Source organism: Anticarsia gemmatalis, chromosome 15 (assembly GCF_050436995.1).
Source record: "Anticarsia gemmatalis isolate Benzon Research Colony breed Stoneville strain chromosome 15, ilAntGemm2 primary, whole genome shotgun sequence".
NCBI lineage: Eukaryota > Metazoa > Arthropoda > Insecta > Lepidoptera > Erebidae > Anticarsia > Anticarsia gemmatalis.
The window spans coordinates 3,845,926-3,866,675 of record NC_134759.1 but is presented as its reverse complement, the minus strand read 5'-3'; the positions used below and the strand labels follow the sequence as shown (position 1 = coordinate 3,866,675).

The 20,750-nt window shown below is 34.5% G+C and overlaps 3 protein-coding genes across 4 annotated transcripts; 1 reads left to right on the top strand and 2 right to left on the bottom strand.

The window, feature by feature from the left end:
- The first annotated feature begins 4,512 nt into the window (after positions 1–4,512).
- On the top strand, positions 4,513–9,872 carry Cp190 (centrosome-associated zinc finger protein CP190). Of its 2 annotated transcripts, none has more exons than XM_076123767.1 (2): positions 4,513–4,686; positions 4,891–9,872. In XM_076123767.1, exon 2 carries the CDS (start codon positions 4,943–4,945, stop codon positions 9,113–9,115), a length of 4,173 nt encoding a protein of 1,390 aa, XP_075979882.1. In that variant the 5' UTR covers positions 4,513–4,686; positions 4,891–4,942; the 3' UTR covers positions 9,116–9,872. The 2 variants fall into 2 exon arrangements, with proteins under 2 accessions (XP_075979882.1, XP_075979883.1); XM_076123768.1 differs by having other exon boundaries at positions 4,513–4,796.
- Positions 9,873–10,385: 513 nt separating this feature from the next.
- Positions 10,386–12,456, bottom strand: LOC142979027 (ubiquitin-conjugating enzyme E2 J2-like). Its single transcript, XM_076123769.1, has one exon. The coding sequence runs from the start codon at positions 12,289–12,291 to the stop codon at positions 11,611–11,613; it is 681 nt and encodes a 226-aa protein (XP_075979884.1). The 5' UTR covers positions 12,292–12,456; the 3' UTR covers positions 10,386–11,610.
- A 471-nt stretch (positions 12,457–12,927) lies between these two features.
- On the bottom strand, positions 12,928–20,613 carry LOC142978760 (centrosomal protein of 120 kDa-like). Its single transcript, XM_076123317.1, has 20 exons — positions 20,473–20,613; positions 20,250–20,397; positions 19,949–20,081; positions 19,589–19,699; positions 19,229–19,328; positions 18,861–19,009; positions 18,617–18,696; positions 18,119–18,270; positions 17,623–17,834; positions 17,088–17,251; positions 16,466–16,705; positions 16,071–16,129; positions 15,883–15,992; positions 15,484–15,666; positions 14,997–15,173; positions 14,417–14,503; positions 14,164–14,324; positions 13,631–13,755; positions 13,438–13,480; positions 12,928–13,256 (listed from the first exon to the last, which is right to left on the bottom strand). The coding sequence occupies exons 1-20, from the start codon at positions 20,522–20,524 to the stop codon at positions 13,109–13,111; spliced, it is 2,634 nt and encodes an 877-aa protein (XP_075979432.1). The 5' UTR covers positions 20,525–20,613; the 3' UTR covers positions 12,928–13,108.
- Positions 20,614–20,750: the final 137 nt, after the last annotated feature.

The window sequence follows — 20,750 nt, the reverse complement described above, 5'->3', positions numbered from 1 at the left end:
CGAATGTGTGTGTGAAAAATAAGAGATGATATTATGGTTTTGCAATGGTTCAGTGTCTAATTACGTTACACATCAAACAGCAGTGTTATTTTTGTAGCGTAATACGACCATAGGACTCTCTGTTCTGTGACCATAGGACTCTCATGTGAGTCGGAAAAAATATTCCGAATTTAATGAGTTCTCAATAATAAGTTTCATATACACGCACTGTAGGTACATATGTTACTGTAAAAGCCCGAACGGTGGTAAATCTTAAGATTTTCCGGTATAACCTAAGATTTACCAACTCGCAATGGTAAAAGTCCGAACAATTCTTTTATTTCGAACTTTTACCTATATTCACTTGATGATATCGAGATGTCGCCGGAGCCCCGCTTCGCGGGGCTTCTCCTTCTGGGTGGTTAAAAAAAAATAACCTAACCTTCTAACCTAACCTACCCATGTCGCTATGCCCAAAACTCCTTCTTTATAACTATGTCACAGTAAATAATTATACCGTGAAATAGTTATAAACATAGTTATGAAGGAGGATTTTTTTATATATCGTAACATAGTTTTTAAACTCTGGCTTGTTCGGACTTTTACCATTGAGAGTTGGTAAATCTTAGGTTTTACCGGAAAATCTTAGGATTTACCACAGTTCGGGTTTTTACAGTAACACATACACCCGCTCTACCTAAAAAGTTACTTCTTAATGTAGCACTTAAGTTACTTTACAAATAACAAACTTTAATGCCTTTTTTACCACGCATCATCTTCCAGGATTATTATTAGTCTCTTTGCGAAATGAAAAACTCACGAAGCAAAAAAATGATTACAGTCTAACGTAGGAAACGGTAACGTTTGAAATCATGTCTGTTACTATATCCTTCTAGCCGATATTAATTTAATGCAGGACTTTGTCGATAGTGCCCAAATGCATAACATAGGCCTCTACTCTACCTAATTTATTCGTTACAGTGTGATTGAATAGCTTAAGTAGGAATTTTATCGGGAGGTACCGGGAGGAATTTTTACATTGTTTCCTGCTCCTCCATACAGGCACATACTAGAATTTATGCGCTAATATGGCCTTAATGCAGATTATACATTTGATCGGGATGTGCGTTATTTGTGTGTACTTTTATTACATTGTTTCCTGCTACCAAATAAATACAGACTTGAATGAATGGCTAATATGGTCTCAATGTAAACTATACAAAGGTGTAACCAATAACTCTCGTATTAATGAATCAGTACCTATAATTATTTTGGAAAGTTTTATTATTTAGACTATCTGACCTAAACCTTAGATTTAAGAATTATAAACGTCGTGTAACTTTTGATTAGTAATACAGAATTTTGTCTTTTTCAGTCATATGTAGTTTCAAAATTGATTGAAGGTGAACACTGTTTAACTAATCGCAGAGCTTACACAACGTCTTAGTTCTTCGTCTTCGCTTAGTAAGCGAGTTAGGTCAATGTAAGAGTTATTGCAGATTAGATACCACTCTTATGACCACGCTGTTCTATGACGAAATGTTATGGCGAGTTTAAGAGAACTCTAGAATAAAATCACCGACGGAGAATAGATATTTAATTGACCCTCGAATAATGAGATGACGAAAATATATACATAAGTATTAAGTAGTGTAGTAATAAAGTGCCTTTATGCAATTTCTAAATTTTTCTACCGTATTTCAGACTGGCTCTTTATTTAGGTAAGTACCTATTTATGCGGAACACCTACAATTTTCATAGAGTTATACCATGTTTGCACCACTAATGTCGGAAAAATTAAACAAGTAGGTATAGAGGCTGAAGAAGGAGTAACCAATAAAATTAATCACTTGCCTATCATAATTGTTTATAAATGTCGTAATGCCGTCGGACCTGTGCCGGACCTCTTACTGGTCATGTCGGTTATCCGTTCCACCGGGCTATCAGAGTGAATACAAAGTATATCTGTGTATTGTGCACTGTTTGATAGGTACTATAAAAAAATCCTGCACCGTGGGCCTGTTTCAAGGAAATGGGCCACCGCAGCCGAATATCGGCAGGGAGGTCAATAGTCTTTATTTATTTGTTTACTAAGTACTTTTTGTGTATAAAGTTTATTATGGAACTTATGTACCTAATTAATTTATACGAAACGAAAAATACTTATCGGTTATAAGTGTCTTTAAAGGATAGTTCATAAATCTACACTCTACAGCAAAGCCGCCAAAAATTCATATTTTTAGTTTCCTGCTATCTCTACTACTCTTAACCCTTGCGCAGCAAGTCAGACCATCAAGAGTTTCTATTCATATTGTCAAAAACAAAATATAATTCAAAGTCACAGAACCGACGGACTATTTTGATTGAAGGTACGTGTAAGTAAGCCTACCTGCCTATTTTTAGAGAACTGGACGGTGACTTACTGCGGGTATTAGGTACCAGTAGTACTAGTACTTTTTCCGCAAGTAACAGCAAATATTTGAGGTATCTGTGTACATTTAGGTAAAACGTGTGAAAAGTCTATTTACTATTTAGTCTGTTAGATTTCCTTGATTGTTTATTTACAAGGCTCCGTAATTCAACGTGGTATAAGTAGAGTTGCCAGATGGCCGGGTTTTCCGGGATTGTCCCGGAATTTTTGCGTGTTGTCCCGTGTCCAGTAATTTTACTTTTCTGTCCCGGAATGAATAAATACTAGTTTTTTACAAAGTTACGGTACTACGTTTTTTTGGTCTCTCCTACTTAGCATAGTCACGGACCGGGTACCAAAACCCTGATTCCGTTCGGGGCCACAAAAATGTACGGAAAATTTCGTTCGTGGCCCCAGAAATGTTCAGATAATTATCAGCTTGGATCTGGCAACGCTAGGTACCTATACGTTAAATCGACCAAGATTAATCAATTAAATAGATACATATTTCACAATCTGTGGTAGGTAAAAAAAAACTATGTTTGAGCGAGTTAATAAGTAGGTACCTAATTAGGTAGGTACCTGCGTACAGTTCATAGAGATGTCATCCAATTTTAGCCCTACGCCGAACATTAAGTAGGTAGGTACCTACCTGAATAAAACAGTGCCTCGATTCTCTTCTACTATCGACTACCGACAACCGAACTGTCATCAAGTTTGTATGGAAATTTGATCAGCGCCTCTGACGGGTGTCGTAGGAAACATTTTGGCAGTACATTCTAAATGTCAAAATTCGATAGCTAGCCGGTTGTCGGTAGTCGATAGTAGTAGAGAATCGAGGTACAGGTCTCCTTTACATCAATAGGTAAGAAAATATATGATGTGTATAATTATATTTCAGTATTCAGATTATGTGTGGTAGCTTGTACTTACAAGCCAACAATATAGGTAGGTACCTACAACGGCTACAACTAACCAATCTTCGGTTGCCTGGCAGAACCTATTCTATATTTATGTCTCTATTTACATACCTACGTTAGATAAACAAAAATAAAAATAGTTAATTGAAATAATTGAAATCTGTTTGTTTTGTTACATTAAAAAATCCCATCTGCAAAACAAAGTAGGTAATATTACAATTTCTAAAGGTCTTATGAAAAAAATGTATCAACCATCACGATCGCAAAAAATATTTTTATTCAGAGCCCTCTATTGTTACAAACTTGAACTAAATAGATAAAATCGTGTCAACTCGAGTCAACTGCCAGTACTTGATGATCACGAATTAACTTTGTTTACGACTCCATTCGTAATATTATGCATTTTCATAAAATGTATGATGTTGCGTATAAAATATAAAAAAAATAAACAGAACTTCTTACTTTTCGGGAAATAGGGAGGACGATTATTTGTTCCAATTATTACAAACAGATCCATCCAACTCTTGAATTTTGATATATATAAATTGTGTTATCTTAATGGAATTATGTCACATGAATAAATATAACTCACTAATGATAATAAATATGTATATTGAATACCTACATTCATTCAATCATCGTAGATACCTACATAGTAATTATTTTATAATAATTGCTCTCTGTGCAAATAAAAACTTAACCATAAATATTATTTTATAATTTATTTATTCTATCTCAATAAATTTAATATTAGTTAAGTCAAGCAACCATAAATAATGCAACGATCAATTGAATAGATTATACTAGATAGAATAGAATCTTTTTTTACGTGAAATCAAGTAACTGATAACAGAGCCCTCTATTGTCCTATAATAGTTAACATATAATAATAGACCGCGCAGAAGTGAGTACCGTTTTGATGCGTCATATTATTACTTCCCGCTGCGCGCTATGTCAAAATTAGAACGCGCTCAATCAATAGTTCCTACAAACACAGGCGCAGAGGGCGTTACTAACAACTACTGCGCAGTCATTCCAAAACTTATTTATAAATTTAATTCTAATTTGAGCATTTTATCAAATTAAACTACTATTGTCAATCATTATAATAATCAAGCATCCTTTTAAGTATAAAAATATATTTTTATGATGATGTTTATATGCTATAACGTTAAATAGTAGCAGACGTGACTTTGTAACAGCATCTCGAATCGTGAAACAAGCTTCGGTCCGGAATGGTTCGCAATGAGGCCGCCAACAACACCGCCATCTTACGTCCACCGTGTCAACTTGTGGTGAATTTGGTGCAGTAATTTTGTGTTGATTGTGAACTGAACAAGATATCGAAATACTAACTGAATAGTTTGGACAATATTGGTAAGTTCCATGAATAAAACACTGAATATTGTGGCGGAAAATTCAAGTGATTCGTGTTAAACAAACTGTTTATTATGTGCAAGCGTAATAGCGTCACCCCAGCCCTAAATGTACGTTCCGACTATTGATCGTTACCGCTATTATAAATTATCACAAATATCTCTGTTTTTACACAAGTGAAACTGTAATAATTACTTGTTTCAGTGCATGTTATGCCGGAAAGATAATCAGCACGATGGTATGCTAAATTTCAACAATGTCAGACGTGAAGCAAGTGAAAGTTGACAACTGGGGGATTTATTTCCTCCAGAGGTTAAAACATTTTTTCAACCGTACGGACTACTGTGACCTGACACTTCAATTTCAAGACAATGCCCAGTTGAAAGTCCACCGGTTAGTGCTCAGTGCTTGCACTGAGTACTTCGAGTTGTTGGAGCGAACATGTGAGATGTACGAAGACTGCTTAGTGATGCCGGACGACCTGCAGGCCGATGTGGTCGTACCCATCGTTAACTTCATGTACACAGGACATCTGGAATTCAGAATGGATTTGCTGGAGAGGTTGTATCAAACTTCACAAATCTTAAACATGCCTGTTTTGACTAAACTTCTTGAGTCACACCGTGTAGCACTTAAAACACCATCACACATGTACTCAAGCGGAAAAAGATTCATGAAAATAAATGAACCTGCTAAAACTGTTAAACCTGCCACAAGTACCAAACGGTCCTATGGTAAAGCCTTTGACAATAACAGTTCATCATTTAGAGAAAAGAAAGTTTATCAATCTACACCTTCTAAACCTGAAGTCATTAATAGCCCTAGTGCATATCGGCCACCATCTCCTATACCTTCAGAAACTTCTTTTTCATCAAGCACTAGTAGGAAATTTGCTGGAGATCCTCGACCAACAAGATATGAACTCCCTGAAGAATTAGACAATGACAATGTTTTTGACAATTCATTTTGCAATATATCATATACTTGCAAACCTTTGATGGTTCATCCTGAAAATGTTAAGCGCTACTCTTCTAAGCGAAGTGGAATATTCAGTGAAGCATCAAGTTCTAAGAAAGTACTGTCTAATATGTCAACTGTAGACATAGTTGAATGCAAAAAAATAAGTAAAGATGACAACATATTTGATGACAGTGTACCTGATCATAACATGAGTGATGATTTAGACTTATTCCAAGGTTCTTTCAATAATGAACCGGCTAAAGATACAAGTCAACTCTTTGACCAAATTCTTGATGACGGTCCTAAAGTGACTATTGAAACTAAAGATAGCAAAGCAGCCTCCAATTTAGATCATGCTAAAATAATAAGTGAAGTTTTGAAAAAGTATCCACATTTAGTCAAAAGTAGTAAGAATATCAAATTGAAGATATTGAATACCCCGGGAAAAGGTAATAAAAAGCAACCAAAAACATCCCCTACTTATATTGAGGATAAGCCTAAACTAAAGGAAGAGCCAGACTACACATATGAGACTGATGTGATTGATTCTCAACAAGCAGCTAGACTGATCGCTATGGGAGCTGAAAACACCAAGGGCCCTTGGATATGTTTGATTTGTGGAACGCCAGGCAAGGCTCTCCATTTCACTTCATATTATAAATTCCGTCGTCATTTAGTAGAAGTACATAATGAGAAACCAGTATCAAACATTTGTGAATATTGTGGCCTCAGATCTCTGAAAAGAAACTATTTACTTCACCACCTTTATTCCCAACATGGTGTGCCTCCACCTCCTCAGTATCACTTCCCTAAATGTAATAGATGTAATTACATTGCACTAACGGAGGGATTATTAGTAAAGCACAAGATGACACACAAAGATGCAAAGACCTTCTGTTGTAATGTGTGCTCTGCACCTTTCAATACAACTAAACAACTATTAAAACACATACAAGCAACAGGGCATAAATACAGTGCAGAAAGAAAAGCCAATTTGCAGTGCATCTATTGCTTAAAGGCATTCTTACGAGATTGTAACCTTTATGCCCATTTGAAGACGTATCACAAAAAAGAAGCTAAGAGTGACGGAATAATTGAAGATTCTGATGATGATGATAAACCTGTTGAGCGACCTTCAAGACAAAAAGTAGATAACATGGACAAAAAGTATCATCATATCAAATTTGAACCAAGCACAAGCTTTGACAACGATTATCCAAAAATTGATGTGCAATTCCAAATCCAGCAAAGACATGATGGTGACATACAGGTAACCCCAAGAAAACAAATGAATGTAATTTCTAATTTGAAGCAGAAAATATTGAACCCTGGCTTTGGTGCATCAAAATCACCACAGAAGGCAAAGCAAGTTAGAAAGCCTCAACCTGAGCGCAGTGACTTCCTTGACATACACATTCCATCACCACCAAACACAAGTAACCACAATGACGATGAAATAGTTCTTATAGACAACAATGAATACATCATGAGAGATAACCAGCTAATTCCTAGAAAACGAAACCGGTCAGCTAGTTCTGAATATATAATTTCAGAAACAATGGATTCTGCTTCACTACAGGCAATACAACCTACTACATCCATGGAGTATACAAATGAACACAATAATAGCATCATGGAAGAATCACACACTAGTATGGTTGTTAAGAAGACAAATATAAATCAACCTATACAAATAGTAGTATCTAATGAAGAGGAGTATAAAGCATTGATGTCTTCAAACCATCCCATTTTGTTTGGTCATGGTGATTCAAACAAAACACTAACAGTGTTAACAACTACACAGAATAACTCAACACTAGGGTCAACCACTATTGATTTAGATGCTGCTCAATCAAATGATATGATGATCATACAAGATGATTATCCACTAAATGTCACTGAATCAGTTTCTACTGACAATTCTAACATAGTTGTAGTTTATAGTCACCCTGTTGATGATCCAAATAAACAATTCCAAATTCTTACAACTGAAGGAATTGGTACACAGTTTGTTCAGTCCTCTGCAATTATTACCCAAAACTACGAAACTGTGACTACATCTGCACCAATAATGAGTGCCAATGCATTAGAGCCACAAGGGACTACAGTGTGGCACCATGATATACCAACTGAAAACTGTCAACCTCAACCATTAGATCCAGTACCAGAATCACAATTACAAAATATAGTTGAAAATGAAATAGTTAAGGAACCTGAGATTCAAGCTGGTGATGATTTATGTGAGCTTCCAGAAGTACATTTAGCTCAAGAACAACAAGAGTCTGTTGAACCTCAAGAAACCCAAGTAATTGATACTCCAAATGAATTGCATGATGCAAACATTGAACACATAACACAGACTGTAGAACAAGAGATAGTAGAAGAGCCCAGTAGTCATAACTTACCAGAGAGCCACATGGAAACTGATGTCTTACCTGAAAACATTATGGATCAAGAAACTATGGCAGAGCAGGAACCAATTAATGTAGCAGCAGAGCCTATGGAAATTTCTCACGAAAATGAAAACATTACGGAAGTACTACCCAATGATATAGGTGCCGAACCCGCTATTCCTGAAGTTATATCTGAACCACTACAACCAGAGAATATAGTGGAACAAACTGCTACAGAAAATGTTCCACAAGATGAACAAGTTGTAGAAGCAATACCTGCAATACCTGCGAGTGAGAACCCTGAAATTACAGAGAGTGTCGATCTTGCCGATACATTATTGGCTGAGCAACAATTACCAGAATCACAGGCGTATGATGATATTGTTGAGGTAAATCATAACGCCAAGGAAGATCCGCCAGTTTATCCCAAAGAAGCTGAAGAAAAGATACAAACTTTAACATCAGAATGGTCTGAAGATGAGTATGATGTTCCTGAAGATACCCATGTGGCTCAAGATACCTCTGTGACTCAAAATACCCATGTGGCTCAAGATACCTCTATGATTCAAAATACCCAAGTGGCTCAAGATATGCCTGCTATTGTTGAAACTACTACAAAAGCTGCAGAAGTGGTTTCTGAAGGAAAACAACTGGATGGAACAGAAGATAATATACAGCAGGAAGTACAAAATCACGTAGATAGTACAGATATGATAACAGAAGATATGGAGCCCCTGCCGCCTGTACAACCTGAAGATAATGAACATTTACTGACAGACGATAGTATCCCTAGTTTGGAAGAAGAACCAAAACTTCTTCCAGTATCACAGTCATCAGTTGCCCCTCTACAGATTGAGCCTCAAGCACAAGAGCAAATATCTTCATTATTAAATGATTGGGAGGACAATGATTCTCAAGAAGACAATATTAATAACACTGATGATGCTATTATTGATGATAATAAAGAAGAGGGTGAAGGAAAAATTAATAATGAGCCTGAGAAAATACCTAGTACTGATAACATCAAAAGTTTAGTAAGTGATTGGGATGAAGAAGATGAGGAAACTAAGGAATAGTAAGCAATAAGTAGAAATCATGTAAATTTTTATGCAGGCATTTCTCCATCAAATTTTTGAATTTTCTGAAGCTATTTTTTCACCATGTGTTTATAGCCTTAAAATCTCTTCCAACTCGTCTTGTTGACGGCTTTTTTAAACTTAAATACTTAGATGTAAGTAGTATTTTTAGTTTATAAGTTAATATCATGTAAAGCAATGATGCGTACTTTATAATATAGAACACCAATAGACTATATTTTAAAATATTTAATAGAATTTAAATATATTATATTTGTCAAAAATAGTATATTCATACTAAATTTCCACATCTTTTAGGGCAATTATTGTACACAGTTTGCAAGTAAGACATATATATTATGTGGGTATATTGTGTTATTTTTATTCCAAATATTATATATATGGCATGTATGTATAGTGGTTTACCACTTCTAAGCAATGTATAACAAAAGCTAAAGTTATGTTAATATTGTTTCATAAAACTTATGTTTCAGATGAATGTCTAGTTGGTGATGCTAACAGAACTTTAAATATATTGCATATATTCTAGGCGTTAATTAATCAATGCCATTGCTAGCAATGAATCCTGTAAGTTTAGTCATCACTAAATATTTACACTAAGTAATTTCATTAAGACTTATTATTATAGTAAAGATTGTATATTCATCTGAATCATACTATTGCATAATATATATAATATTAATAAAGTTATTGGAAATGATACTGATTACCTAAATAAATACATGAGTTGGCACAATGTAATTTTATTTCCCAACCCCAAATAAAACAACATTTCATAGAAAAATACCATTTTACTAGATTTTAAACAATGGCAGTTGCTAAAATCAATTCCTATTTCATACAATGATTACAATTATTAGCTTTGTATCATGTGCAGCACAACATGGCAGAACATCAAACACCACTTAGCCAGTTAACATCATAAACAAAATATACCCTGACATACAATGGTTCTGCTTAAGTACAGAGTTCATTTTAAAATAAAAGTATTCAACAACACAATTCTTTAAGCATCGACATGTGTGAATTTTGCCTTGATAGTAATCTCTGATCATCCTTATAAATCTAATAGCTTTTTTTCCCAAACTTGCAGTCCAGCAACATAATAAAATAATGACAAATCTCAGCCATAAAGAAGCAAAATAATTGTATGGATAATTTTTCAAATGTTAATTTGATCATGTGATAGGTAAATGATAGTGTTAATTTTCTGTACTGAAGGGTAAGCCTATTTAGTCAAAGTCATAAAGATTTCCAATATATTTTATTTGGTCACTTCAAAACAGGCTTCAAACTCAACCTATGTGCTTTTGAGAAGACATAACTTGTTATGTAACAAAACAATTTAAATGCAATAAATAGGCTTAAATACAGTATGTATTAACTTTTGGTTTATTACAATTATATTTTCCTATGTGAATTTATCCCATACACTATTTTTGTTACTGGTGCTTGCACATATTGTAGATTTTTCACTGTATATTTTCACTATTATTATTTCCCAAGCATTGGTGAAAGAAGCAAAACATTAAGGGAAGAACATGACTAAATAAAGCATACAAAATAAAATGTACATTGAAATAATTACATTTATTTTTCTTTGATATCAACTCACATCATATAAATATTAAAATAGGTACAAGCTAATTTGCAATCTCACTTTGAGAACATTTGCAAAATTGAGAAAACTATTATCACATAACACTACATTGTTTCAAATTTGAAACCCTAGCTTGCTACAATTAAAAAATCTTTTAATTATACTTGATGCACCTATAGGTATTCATCCATCATACATCACTTAGATTGCACAGTGCTTCCACATCTAAAAATTAGTCAGCTTCATGTTTTGATTACACACTGGTGATTTAACTAATAACAGGACTTAATACTAATCATATTTAGTTCATTGAATCATAGTATCCAGTGAGTACAAGCAAGTCTATTAATTCCATTCATTACAACATTAAGTTATAAATTAATAAATAGGAGACCTAGGCATGTAATAAAGTTAAATATAACATTAATGTGATGGTAACTAGCAGAAACAAAGACAAATTAACTCTACTGACAATATCTATCATCATCATCACTGCAAATGAAAATTATTTTGTCTTTTAAAGCTTTCATATGAAAACAGTAATTCAATAAAAAATAGGAAATATGTGAATATCAGTATCAAGTACATAAAATGAGTGTTTCATATAGTAACAACTCCATTATATGCTTAGCATGATGTCATACAAACTTCAAAATTTGCCTCTAAGGCCCCATTCACAATAAAAGTGTAACATGTAGTTGCTTTTGCTTGTGCTTATTCAATATGTAATTGAATATGTACATTCTCTTCCTCACCAAATAGAAGAAATGTTTCACTACACATTCACTTTCATCATGAATGGGTGATAGTGGAATAAACATATTTACAAAATAAATTACATTATTTACATTAAAAAATACAACATAACTGGTGCCTAATCATTAGATATGGAGACTAATACATATTTAACCATGTATGCAAGGAATGCAAAGCCTAGTAACACAAATAAGTTAGTTAAAATGTAATACATGTTGGACTGCTGGTCATTTAACACTTCACTTTCACTTGTTGCATTAGTATTATCAGCATGCAGCATCGCTTCCTGCCGCTGCTTCAACTGCACCTCTATCTCCTCCACACACTCCGGGAATAACTCACAAAACATTTTGTTTTTAATATTTATTTCCAAGGATTCGGCAGCTAAACATCGTTTTTGATAATCCGATGTCTCAATAGATCCGAGTGTAGGGGTTTTCTCTAACATGAAACTAAGTAAGCCAGTCAATATAGTAGATATCGACCACGCCGGGTTCCATGTATCGGGATGGAAATCGGTGATACTAAGGCACAATCGCGTATTTGTCTTGAATCTGCCGTTCGGCGTAATCATGTAAATCGACGGCGGTTTGAATGGGAATTCCCTAGGAAATATGATTTTTCCGTGGTAGTATCCGCCCTCGTAAGGACTCTTTTCGGGCCCTTTGACTACATAATGCCATTCCAAAATATTAGACGGCACTGGTTCCGCTGTCACATATGGAACGGGGTCGTTTTTAAGTCTAAGGTAATCTTGCTTTAGCCTGCTAGTAGCTCCCGTAACTTTGGTTTTCGCCATGACTTAGCACAAAGCAACACTCATTAAACGTCTTTATATATAATAAAGTGTCTCGCACTACAAAACTGTACTATATTTCTTTAATAAGTATAAAACAATTACTTTGGTCGATTAGAATCAATCGCGAATAAATAAAATAATACGTCAAATGATTCGCAATCATACGATACGTCATTCAGATAGGAATGTGACACAAAGTATTTAGTGGAGTTTGTTAGTAAGCTACAATCCTCGGAGTGACGGGCTACTTGAGCCACGTTATGTTTTGAAGTAAATTAATAAAATTAGTAAAAATGTATGAATACTTAATTATATTCATTGTTTCATTCTTGTATACAGCTTGTATAACATTACTTGTACTACATTGATTAAGTATCAAAATCTTTACGATGTTACTGGGATTAGGTACTGGGCAGCTCCAGGAGAGACGGAAACATCTCTAGCGTCTTTTTGCATAAAAGTAAAATAAAACTCCATTAAACTGATTTTCAATCGTATTTATTAATAGGAATAGTATCATGAACCTAGAGCGGAATAATATTTTCCTATCTGTTAGTCTATAACTATTACACTTCCGACTTACTCGCTGAATTGATTAAGATGGAAATAGGGAAAAAATGATAATAAAAACATGAAATCATTCAACTTTTATATATTTTATAACAAAACCTTCCTTCAAACCTCCTAGGTGGTAATAAAATTGTTTTAACAAATATAACAACATCCACGAGGCAAGGCAACATGATAATAAATAACAACAGTATATTTTCTAATAGGTAACAAAAATAACGAGAATTTTGCTAAACAATTATTATGGTCAAGTTCCACAATTTAATAGCATGTTTCGTATTTCGTGGTTGAGATTCTTCAATAAGTCTTCATCTGGACTGTCTTGTTGAATTAGTCTGTCGCGTTGCGCTATTAGGTCATTGATTCTTTCGTTCATTGGATTTTTAGGCGTATTCCTGGAACACAAAGTAACATTTTCACTTACAAATAAGTATGCTTATTCCCCTTGTTAGGCACAGCACTATATAATCAAATGAGTGATGTGCAATATTGGAACAATAATTCAAGCTTAAAACGAAGTTTTTTTTAAACGGTGTTACTAAAATAATTATTTATTTGACGGTAATATTGGCTTACTTTAAATCGTCAAACATTTGTATTTCGTCATGAACCGCCGTATCTGCAAATAAATGAACACCAAAATAAAAATAATTTCCAACAAATAATTTTCAAGTACCCTACTGTTAGTTATAAGTTTCTATACATAGGTACTTAAGGTCTTAACTTGTTATTTGTATAAATTAAGTTACTTTAATAGTATTTAACTTACTTAACATAGGTGACTCAAGTGCTGGCGTGTTAGCTAATAGATCCACGTAAAAATCATCTTTTAATTTCTTCAGATCCACCTTACTTTGTTTAGAGTTGTCATCAAGACCGTCTATAGTGTCTAGCCTGCAAAAAATAAGTTGAAATAATAATGATACAGGGACTACTTTTGGTACATACCCTACAAAAGACAGTAATTGGCTCTCTAACACGCATATTGATAGCTAATACTTTAAAGTTAAACTGTGATATATCATTCAGATGACGCTGGCTTATCAATGGATAACAACAGCTCCCAATGCTACAAGCATAATATTACGCCTCTTATACCCGAAGGTGTAGGCATTAACAATGTTAGTCCCATGTAGTATGAGCTGAGCAGATTCCCATTTACTGATATATATAAATTAGGAAAGGCCAATAGTATTTTTCTCGACACAGGAATTCAACCCTTACGTTCATGATTAGCTGTCGGACACACTTCCGACAACACCACAGAGGCAGTAACTGAAATAACCAAAGAATCAAAATTACCCCATCTCGCCGAGTTGTTTTCTATCCTGTTGTAGTTGTGTGAGCATCTGTTTCCTCGTACTAAGTTTGACGAGGTGCAACTCTCTCACCGCGCGGCCCCATTGCTCTTTGAAAAATGATTTAGATTGCACCGCACTGTCTAGTTTCTCTTCTAAATATCGCTGGAAATTCGTGAAAAGATTTTTTACTGCACGGTTTCAAATTTAACTCATATCATATCATACGCATACGAATTCTAATAAAAATGAATTACCAGTTCTTGTATTAGACTCGCAGTTTGATCTTTTGTTAATCCAGAATATTTACCCTCAGCTTCTTTTTCACTGTTTTTTATATTATTCTGAAACAAAAATTATAATCTTCATAGCATTTTCAATCACCCAAACGAAACAAAAAATGGTCATAACATTTGAGTTTTTTTTTTAATAAATACAAAATTAAAGTGGGAATGGGCGGGTCATGTTGTTCGGATGCATCCAGATAGGTGGGCATGTATCGTCACACAATGGATGCCTGAAGGTCGGCGACGACGTCGAGGCAGGCCGAGGAAACGTTGGCGTGACGATTTAGACATTTATCTGGAAGAGTGGCAGGAAATAGCTAACGATAGAGACCGTTGGAGAAGTTTGGGGGAGACCTTTGCCCAACAATGGGACAGTATAGGTTAAAAAAAAAAAGAATACAAAATAGAATACCAAACATTTCAATACAAACGAACATAAAAGTGACCAAAGAACGCCATTTAATTCTTACAAACTTATTTTAGTTCCATACACCAAGTCATAAAAAACAGTTATACTTTTAAAACGTCACTAAATTAGTCGATTATTTACCTTCAATGTGTCCACCTGTTTCTCAAGCTGCTGAACTTTGAGCGCCAACTCTTCGATTTTCATATCTTTCAGTTTGAGCTGGTGGTTCATATCGTCTTCCATTTTTTGAGAGGCCTCTCGCAATTCTTGATACTTGGCTGTGTAGTGCGCTTCTAGTGCTTTCTTTGCATCCAATAGCTGAAAAGAAAAAATATGATTTTAAGTTCTTCGAATTCATATGTCTCACATATGGATATGTCAGTTACAAAAATCGAAATTGGACCAATATAATATTTAAAAAGATAATTACGTTTACTACACTACCAAACTAATGATTTGTTCAAAATTTGACAACTAATGTGCGGTCTATGCCTAAACAGTCTACGCAAAGTAGAAACTGCCTTTTTATCCATGATTATTCAGTTAAATAAATAAACTAAACTAAACACAATAAAATTATAAACAAATGCAAACGTTGTTACTGCTTGTCTTTTTAATTAATTGTTACCTTTTTCTCTCTCTCAGTATTGCGATACCCCCTCAGTCTGAAGTCTTCTGTAGCTCTGCTTAGATCTGCTGCCAAATTGCGACATTGTTCTATACCTTTACTAAGCTTGCTTTCCATTTCAACACGCTTTTTAGACCACTCCGTTGCTAAAAGTTCTAGATGATATTCTTCTTTACGTTTTAACTGCAAAAAAACAATTATATTAGCTTAAATGAATACAAAATCTTATTAAAAAAAATAAAAAATAATATTAAATAAACTAATTCTAAACATAAATGTTCAAAACCTTATGCCTCACTAGCGCCATCTATATTTATATTCCTAGAATGCATAAACACTAATCTGCGGTAACTTAAATTACTATATAATATTAAAAAATCGTTCTAACGCAAAACTTACTTGACACTTAAATAGTTCCTGTTGTTTTTCCTTCCAATCTTCTAGTTCTTCGACTACTTTTTGCATCAATGAATCTCTTTCTATTACCGACATTGCTACTTTAACCATATCTGGAAAAACGATTGGATTAAAAATACTAAATAAAATAGCATATAATATTGTTATTGTGAAATAATCAAAAAAATCACCTCTTTCTTTACGATCGATGCAAGTATAACTCTTGCTCGTTTCATATCTTATTGGTTCACTGGAAAGTTATAAAGCAGACATAAAAAATAGTATACTATTAGCAACTAATACTTTGCAAATACAAAATCAAAGCAATTCAAAATAAGCGAGAGAGACATTTTTAATCGTTAGTAACAGTGAATTCATCACCAGCTCGGAAGGTACGGTCATCCTGAAAAAAATCTGTATACAGTTACACTCACATTTATTTCAAATAGCATTTTAATCAATGAAAATAGTGCAATTACTACTTCAAAGTGATTTTACAATCACTGATGTATTGTTCCTTAACCAATAGCATTTTTTTTAAGTATGATTGTAATATTTTAACCCTATAAATATTAAACACACTCACTTCTCAACAAACCGCTGCTTAGTACACAATTTCTCAGGGCTATCACTGTCTTCTATATTATTGTGTGTGTCTTGTACATGTTGTTTCTCTTCACACTGCACTTGCATGTCCGCGGTGGCAGGCTTAGTACGAGCGGCCAGTAACTTCTCCTGGCTCTGAGTGAACGAGTCACACATTTTCTTTATCAGATCTGCTAGCTCGTCCGTCTTGAGGACCGCGTCGCCTGATGCGTTGCGATATCTGAAAATGTAAGAAATATTTATAGTTGTTTCATGTTGAAATAATTTGTTAAAATCTTCATCAGTTTTGGTGGTTAAATGAAGCTAATCACAATAGTAATAGTAGGTTAGTTCAAATTGTTCTAAAAGAGATTCTTTCTAAGAGTTAAGTTTGTTTGAGTATGTATGAAGACTTTAGTTTATGTGCTCTTTCTTCACTTCTAGCAAATAAAACCACTATTATAAAAAATTATCTAAATCCTAATTCTTTTCTTTAGAAGCAATGAAACTACTGACATAGTTCGCCCAAAGAATACTCCAAAAGCAGGTGTAGAGTGTGTACGTCTAAGATTAAAGAGCATCTCAAAATAGTGCCCATTGTTTAACAACGAGTATGTTGGTACCTTCCAGTGTTAGTAGTGGACATGTTAGTGTATGCGGTTCCGCCGAGGTCCTGCAGGTTGGTGCAGCTGCCGCTGGGCCGGCCCTCGATGACGGGCGGCGTGACGGCCGCGCGACCACCGCTCTGTAGTTGTGTCACGCTGCGGGCTGTGAGGTTGGACGGTTTCTGAGAACATACATTATTGACTGGTTAGTAGTGGTTAGTATCAAATTACATAATATATGTAAAAAGTTAAAGGGTGACATTTTGATAAAGTAAAAGGCATTTTCTACTCCAATGTTGCTTTCTTTTGTGTTAAAAATTATACAGCCCCCGCAGCCAGCATTAAGTCAGTTAGTTGGTAATGCCCAATATTGAGTGTATGCATTTAATTTTTTCCTGTTATTGGATTTTTGTCCGAATTGTGCTAGTCGTGGGCCACCATAAAAATGGCTCAAAAAAAATACATTTTATGAAATTACAAAAAGTGTAACTAGAGCGTTTTTTTATATACTTCTGTTACCATCTTTAACTAATCTAGTTAAGAATGACATTACCTTAGCATCAGTCTTTAATCCCAAATACTTCAAGCTCATTTCAACATCGACGAACGGTCTCCTCGACTGACCGGAAGAGGGCACATCGTCACAGCGCAGTATAAAACATCGCTCGTTTATAACAAGCGCGCCTTCTGTGTTGCAGAACTTTTCTAGGAAGTACTGCGTGTCTTCCGTCGGAATTAGTTTGCGAAGGTCTAAGCTGCAAATACCTGGAATCAATGCACATCGTAGTTTATAATTTGTTTGCTGTTAGATTAGCAAAAAAAGCTGCCCAATTAATAATGTGACATAAAATCATAAGAAAGTTATTCTTTCATAATGAATTCTCCATTTAAAGAGCATGAAAATCAGGAGTTTCGGTCATACGGCCAGTCAATTTCCAGCTTGAATGCAAGGCGATACACTTTTGCGCAAAAAGTAAAGAAATATGGCGATATAAAATATAGTCAGCACCTAATTACTTGAAAATAGTAAATATTAGTTAATGACATACCTATATCTCTATCATTAGCACAGATCTTGGTGACGAGGTGAGGACACTGCGCGAAGTATCTGCCCAGCGCGGCGAGGTCTGACAGAAGTCGCAGTGATGTGCGCTGATTGAACAGAGCTGTACTACCGCTAGCTCCGGTCACTGCTGCCACTCTGACAACAGTTAACATAACACTTTTAATTCTGTTTATTATAAGAGATTTGTGTCGTACCTACGCGGTAGTTCGGATACTCTGACGACCTATTTATCTGAGAAATCATTCAACTTCTCTGGAACCTATAAACTTATATCTGTCACAGTATGTGTTGTGGGCCTAGGGCGTAGTAAAACTGCGATCTAGTTTGATTTCTAGGTCAAAACAATTTGGGGTTAGTCTGAAAATAGGTAATGTAATAGGCTTGTTTGGCATAGTACAGAAAACCTTCTTGGTAGCTATATTAATGCACTGATGATTCATCAGAGAAAATCATGCATAGATATAATGATGTAATTAAGTACCTGTCAGTCATAATGTCGTGTGTGAAGACAGAATAGCTCACATAGCAGTCAGCTTCTTTGTTCTCTTGATCTGGTACTAACTAAATTAATAAAAAAATATCATTTTTAATTATTTAAATTAGCTATTTCAACTTAAAGTGGGGTACTATTTGATTTAAAAGGTGGAAGCATTTTACAAATGAACTGTATAAAACATGTCTTTCACCCTCAAATGAAAACTACAATCAAATATTATTATACTTACCAAGTCTATGTTCTCCACAGCACCTATCACAAGACTGAGGACAAACAGTTCCTTTCCTTTGCCAATTTGTATGAGCCCTTGGTCACAAATTAGCTTTGGTTGAAGATCAGGAGATGAGACTGTTTTCTTACTTTCATTCAAATATTCATCTGTAAGCAAATTATACATATCAAAATATCTTATTACAGCAACAGTGCAGATGGGTTAAAACGTCATCCATATTTATTTAGGTATATAAAATAATAGAAAATCTATTATTCTTTGTCCTATAATTATTAACCATAAGAACTAATTCTGGGTATTAATTCACAGTAAGTATCTGCATCAGGAAACTTTAGTTTTAATAAGAAGAGTTTAACTTAACTTACTTATTGTCATCATCAAAGGCCTGGCTGGAGGAGTTTTAGGAGCTGTATTAGCTGTTGGATAAGCAACCTCATTGCTATGAAACATGCGCAACTCATTCCTCTGAAAAACAAAAATATCAACATTAAAAAACTAGTGCGACAACTTGGACACCTATTTCAGGGATTAGCTGAAAATGGTGTAGATAGAGGCTGATGTAAGAGTCTTAGGGATATCTTTGCCTAATAATGAAACAGGCAAATTGAAGAAAAAGAAAGGATCTCTGCCTCTAAAGATGCTTTTTAAATAAATTTTCCTATACATTAAAACTTTCTACCAAAATTCTTATGGTTCCTACTGTAAATACTGAAATTATAACTTACAGGTGTAGGAGTATTGACCCTGTCTTCAATGGAGAGGCTCATCATTAACTGTGGGTGACAGCATTTGCCCTCCGACTTCACTCCTAGCAATCTGTGCCATGTGTATTTTACCTGTAAAAGTTCTAACATTATTCCATCATACTTGAATATAATCAATAAAGTTAATTTGTACTGATTTAATACAATTAGAGCCATTTTTATGGCTTATGAATAAGTGTATCATGTATACAGTAACAATATGAAAACAATTGTTACAATTTTACCTGATTAGCTTGCTGATACTTATTCTAATGTAGCGACATGAGGACTCTATAATAAAAGCTTAAGTAACTTAATTATGAATCGTAAACTGTTACTCACATCAACTATCTTGTTAGATGGACATGGCTGTGCTCCTAACAGGCTAAGGAGCAAGTAGCCAACTTTATCCTTCCGTCCCTGTGTCCCCATTGTATGCACCTCCACTTTGACCGGCACATTTTGAACTCGTAAACTAAAATATAAAAAAACACTTGCAAAAATCATGTTGTTGTATGGCTTAATGCATTGGCAAAGTGTTACGGTAGCTTACATATCAAGTTAAAAACGATTTCGAGCCCGCAATAATGTGTTAACACTGGATTTCATATTATTTTAAAAAGCCAGGATTTGTTTTGTTTACCTGCGAAACCTACGTTTGTCTGCTTCCCAAACTAGTTCAGCGTCAAAAACAGGAGCGTGCGAGGGCACTACTGGATCAGTTTCCAGCATATAACCATTAAGAGACCCACTTACAATAAAAGGAGCCCGTAAAAATCCAAAGCCGAGACCTAAAAACAAAACGGAAGCATATTCGTCAAAATACTAAATTATACGTATTAGTTTAGCAGAAAAATCACAAATACCTTCTTTAACATGCAGCACTATCTGAATATTAGGTCCTCTTAACTCGTCCATCTATATTTTATTTGGAAATCGTCGTAAAATAATAAAAATTCAAATCAAACGCAACTGTAAACATTCCCTTCCAAAATCAAAGATTGACATTTGATAGACAGCTAAGACAGCTTGCAATGCTACCATTACCAGTAGTAAAAACTATGATTATGATTTTTTTTTCAATTATATATAAAAAAAATGTAAAGTCTTCAATAAAATTCATTTAGTTTCATATCAGACATAC

Excerpts from the sequence above, each read along its gene's own strand:
- LOC142978760 (XM_076123317.1), bottom strand. The coding sequence starts at position 20,524 with ATGGACGAGTTAAGAGGACCTAATATTCAGATAGTGCTGCATGTTAAA. Across the intron at positions 16,706-17,087 it reads TCCACTACTAACACTGGAAG|ATATCGCAACGCATCAGGCG; the intron begins GTACCAACATAC and ends TTACATTTTCAG. Across the intron at positions 13,257-13,437 it reads CAAATGTTTGACGATTTAAA|GAATACGCCTAAAAATCCAA; the intron begins GTAAGCCAATAT and ends TTTGTGTTCCAG.
- LOC142979027 (XM_076123769.1), bottom strand. The coding sequence starts at position 12,291 with ATGGCGAAAACCAAAGTTACGGGAGCTACTAGCAGGCTAAAGCAAGAT.
- Cp190 (XM_076123767.1), top strand. The coding sequence starts at position 4,943 with ATGTCAGACGTGAAGCAAGTGAAAGTTGACAACTGGGGGATTTATTTC.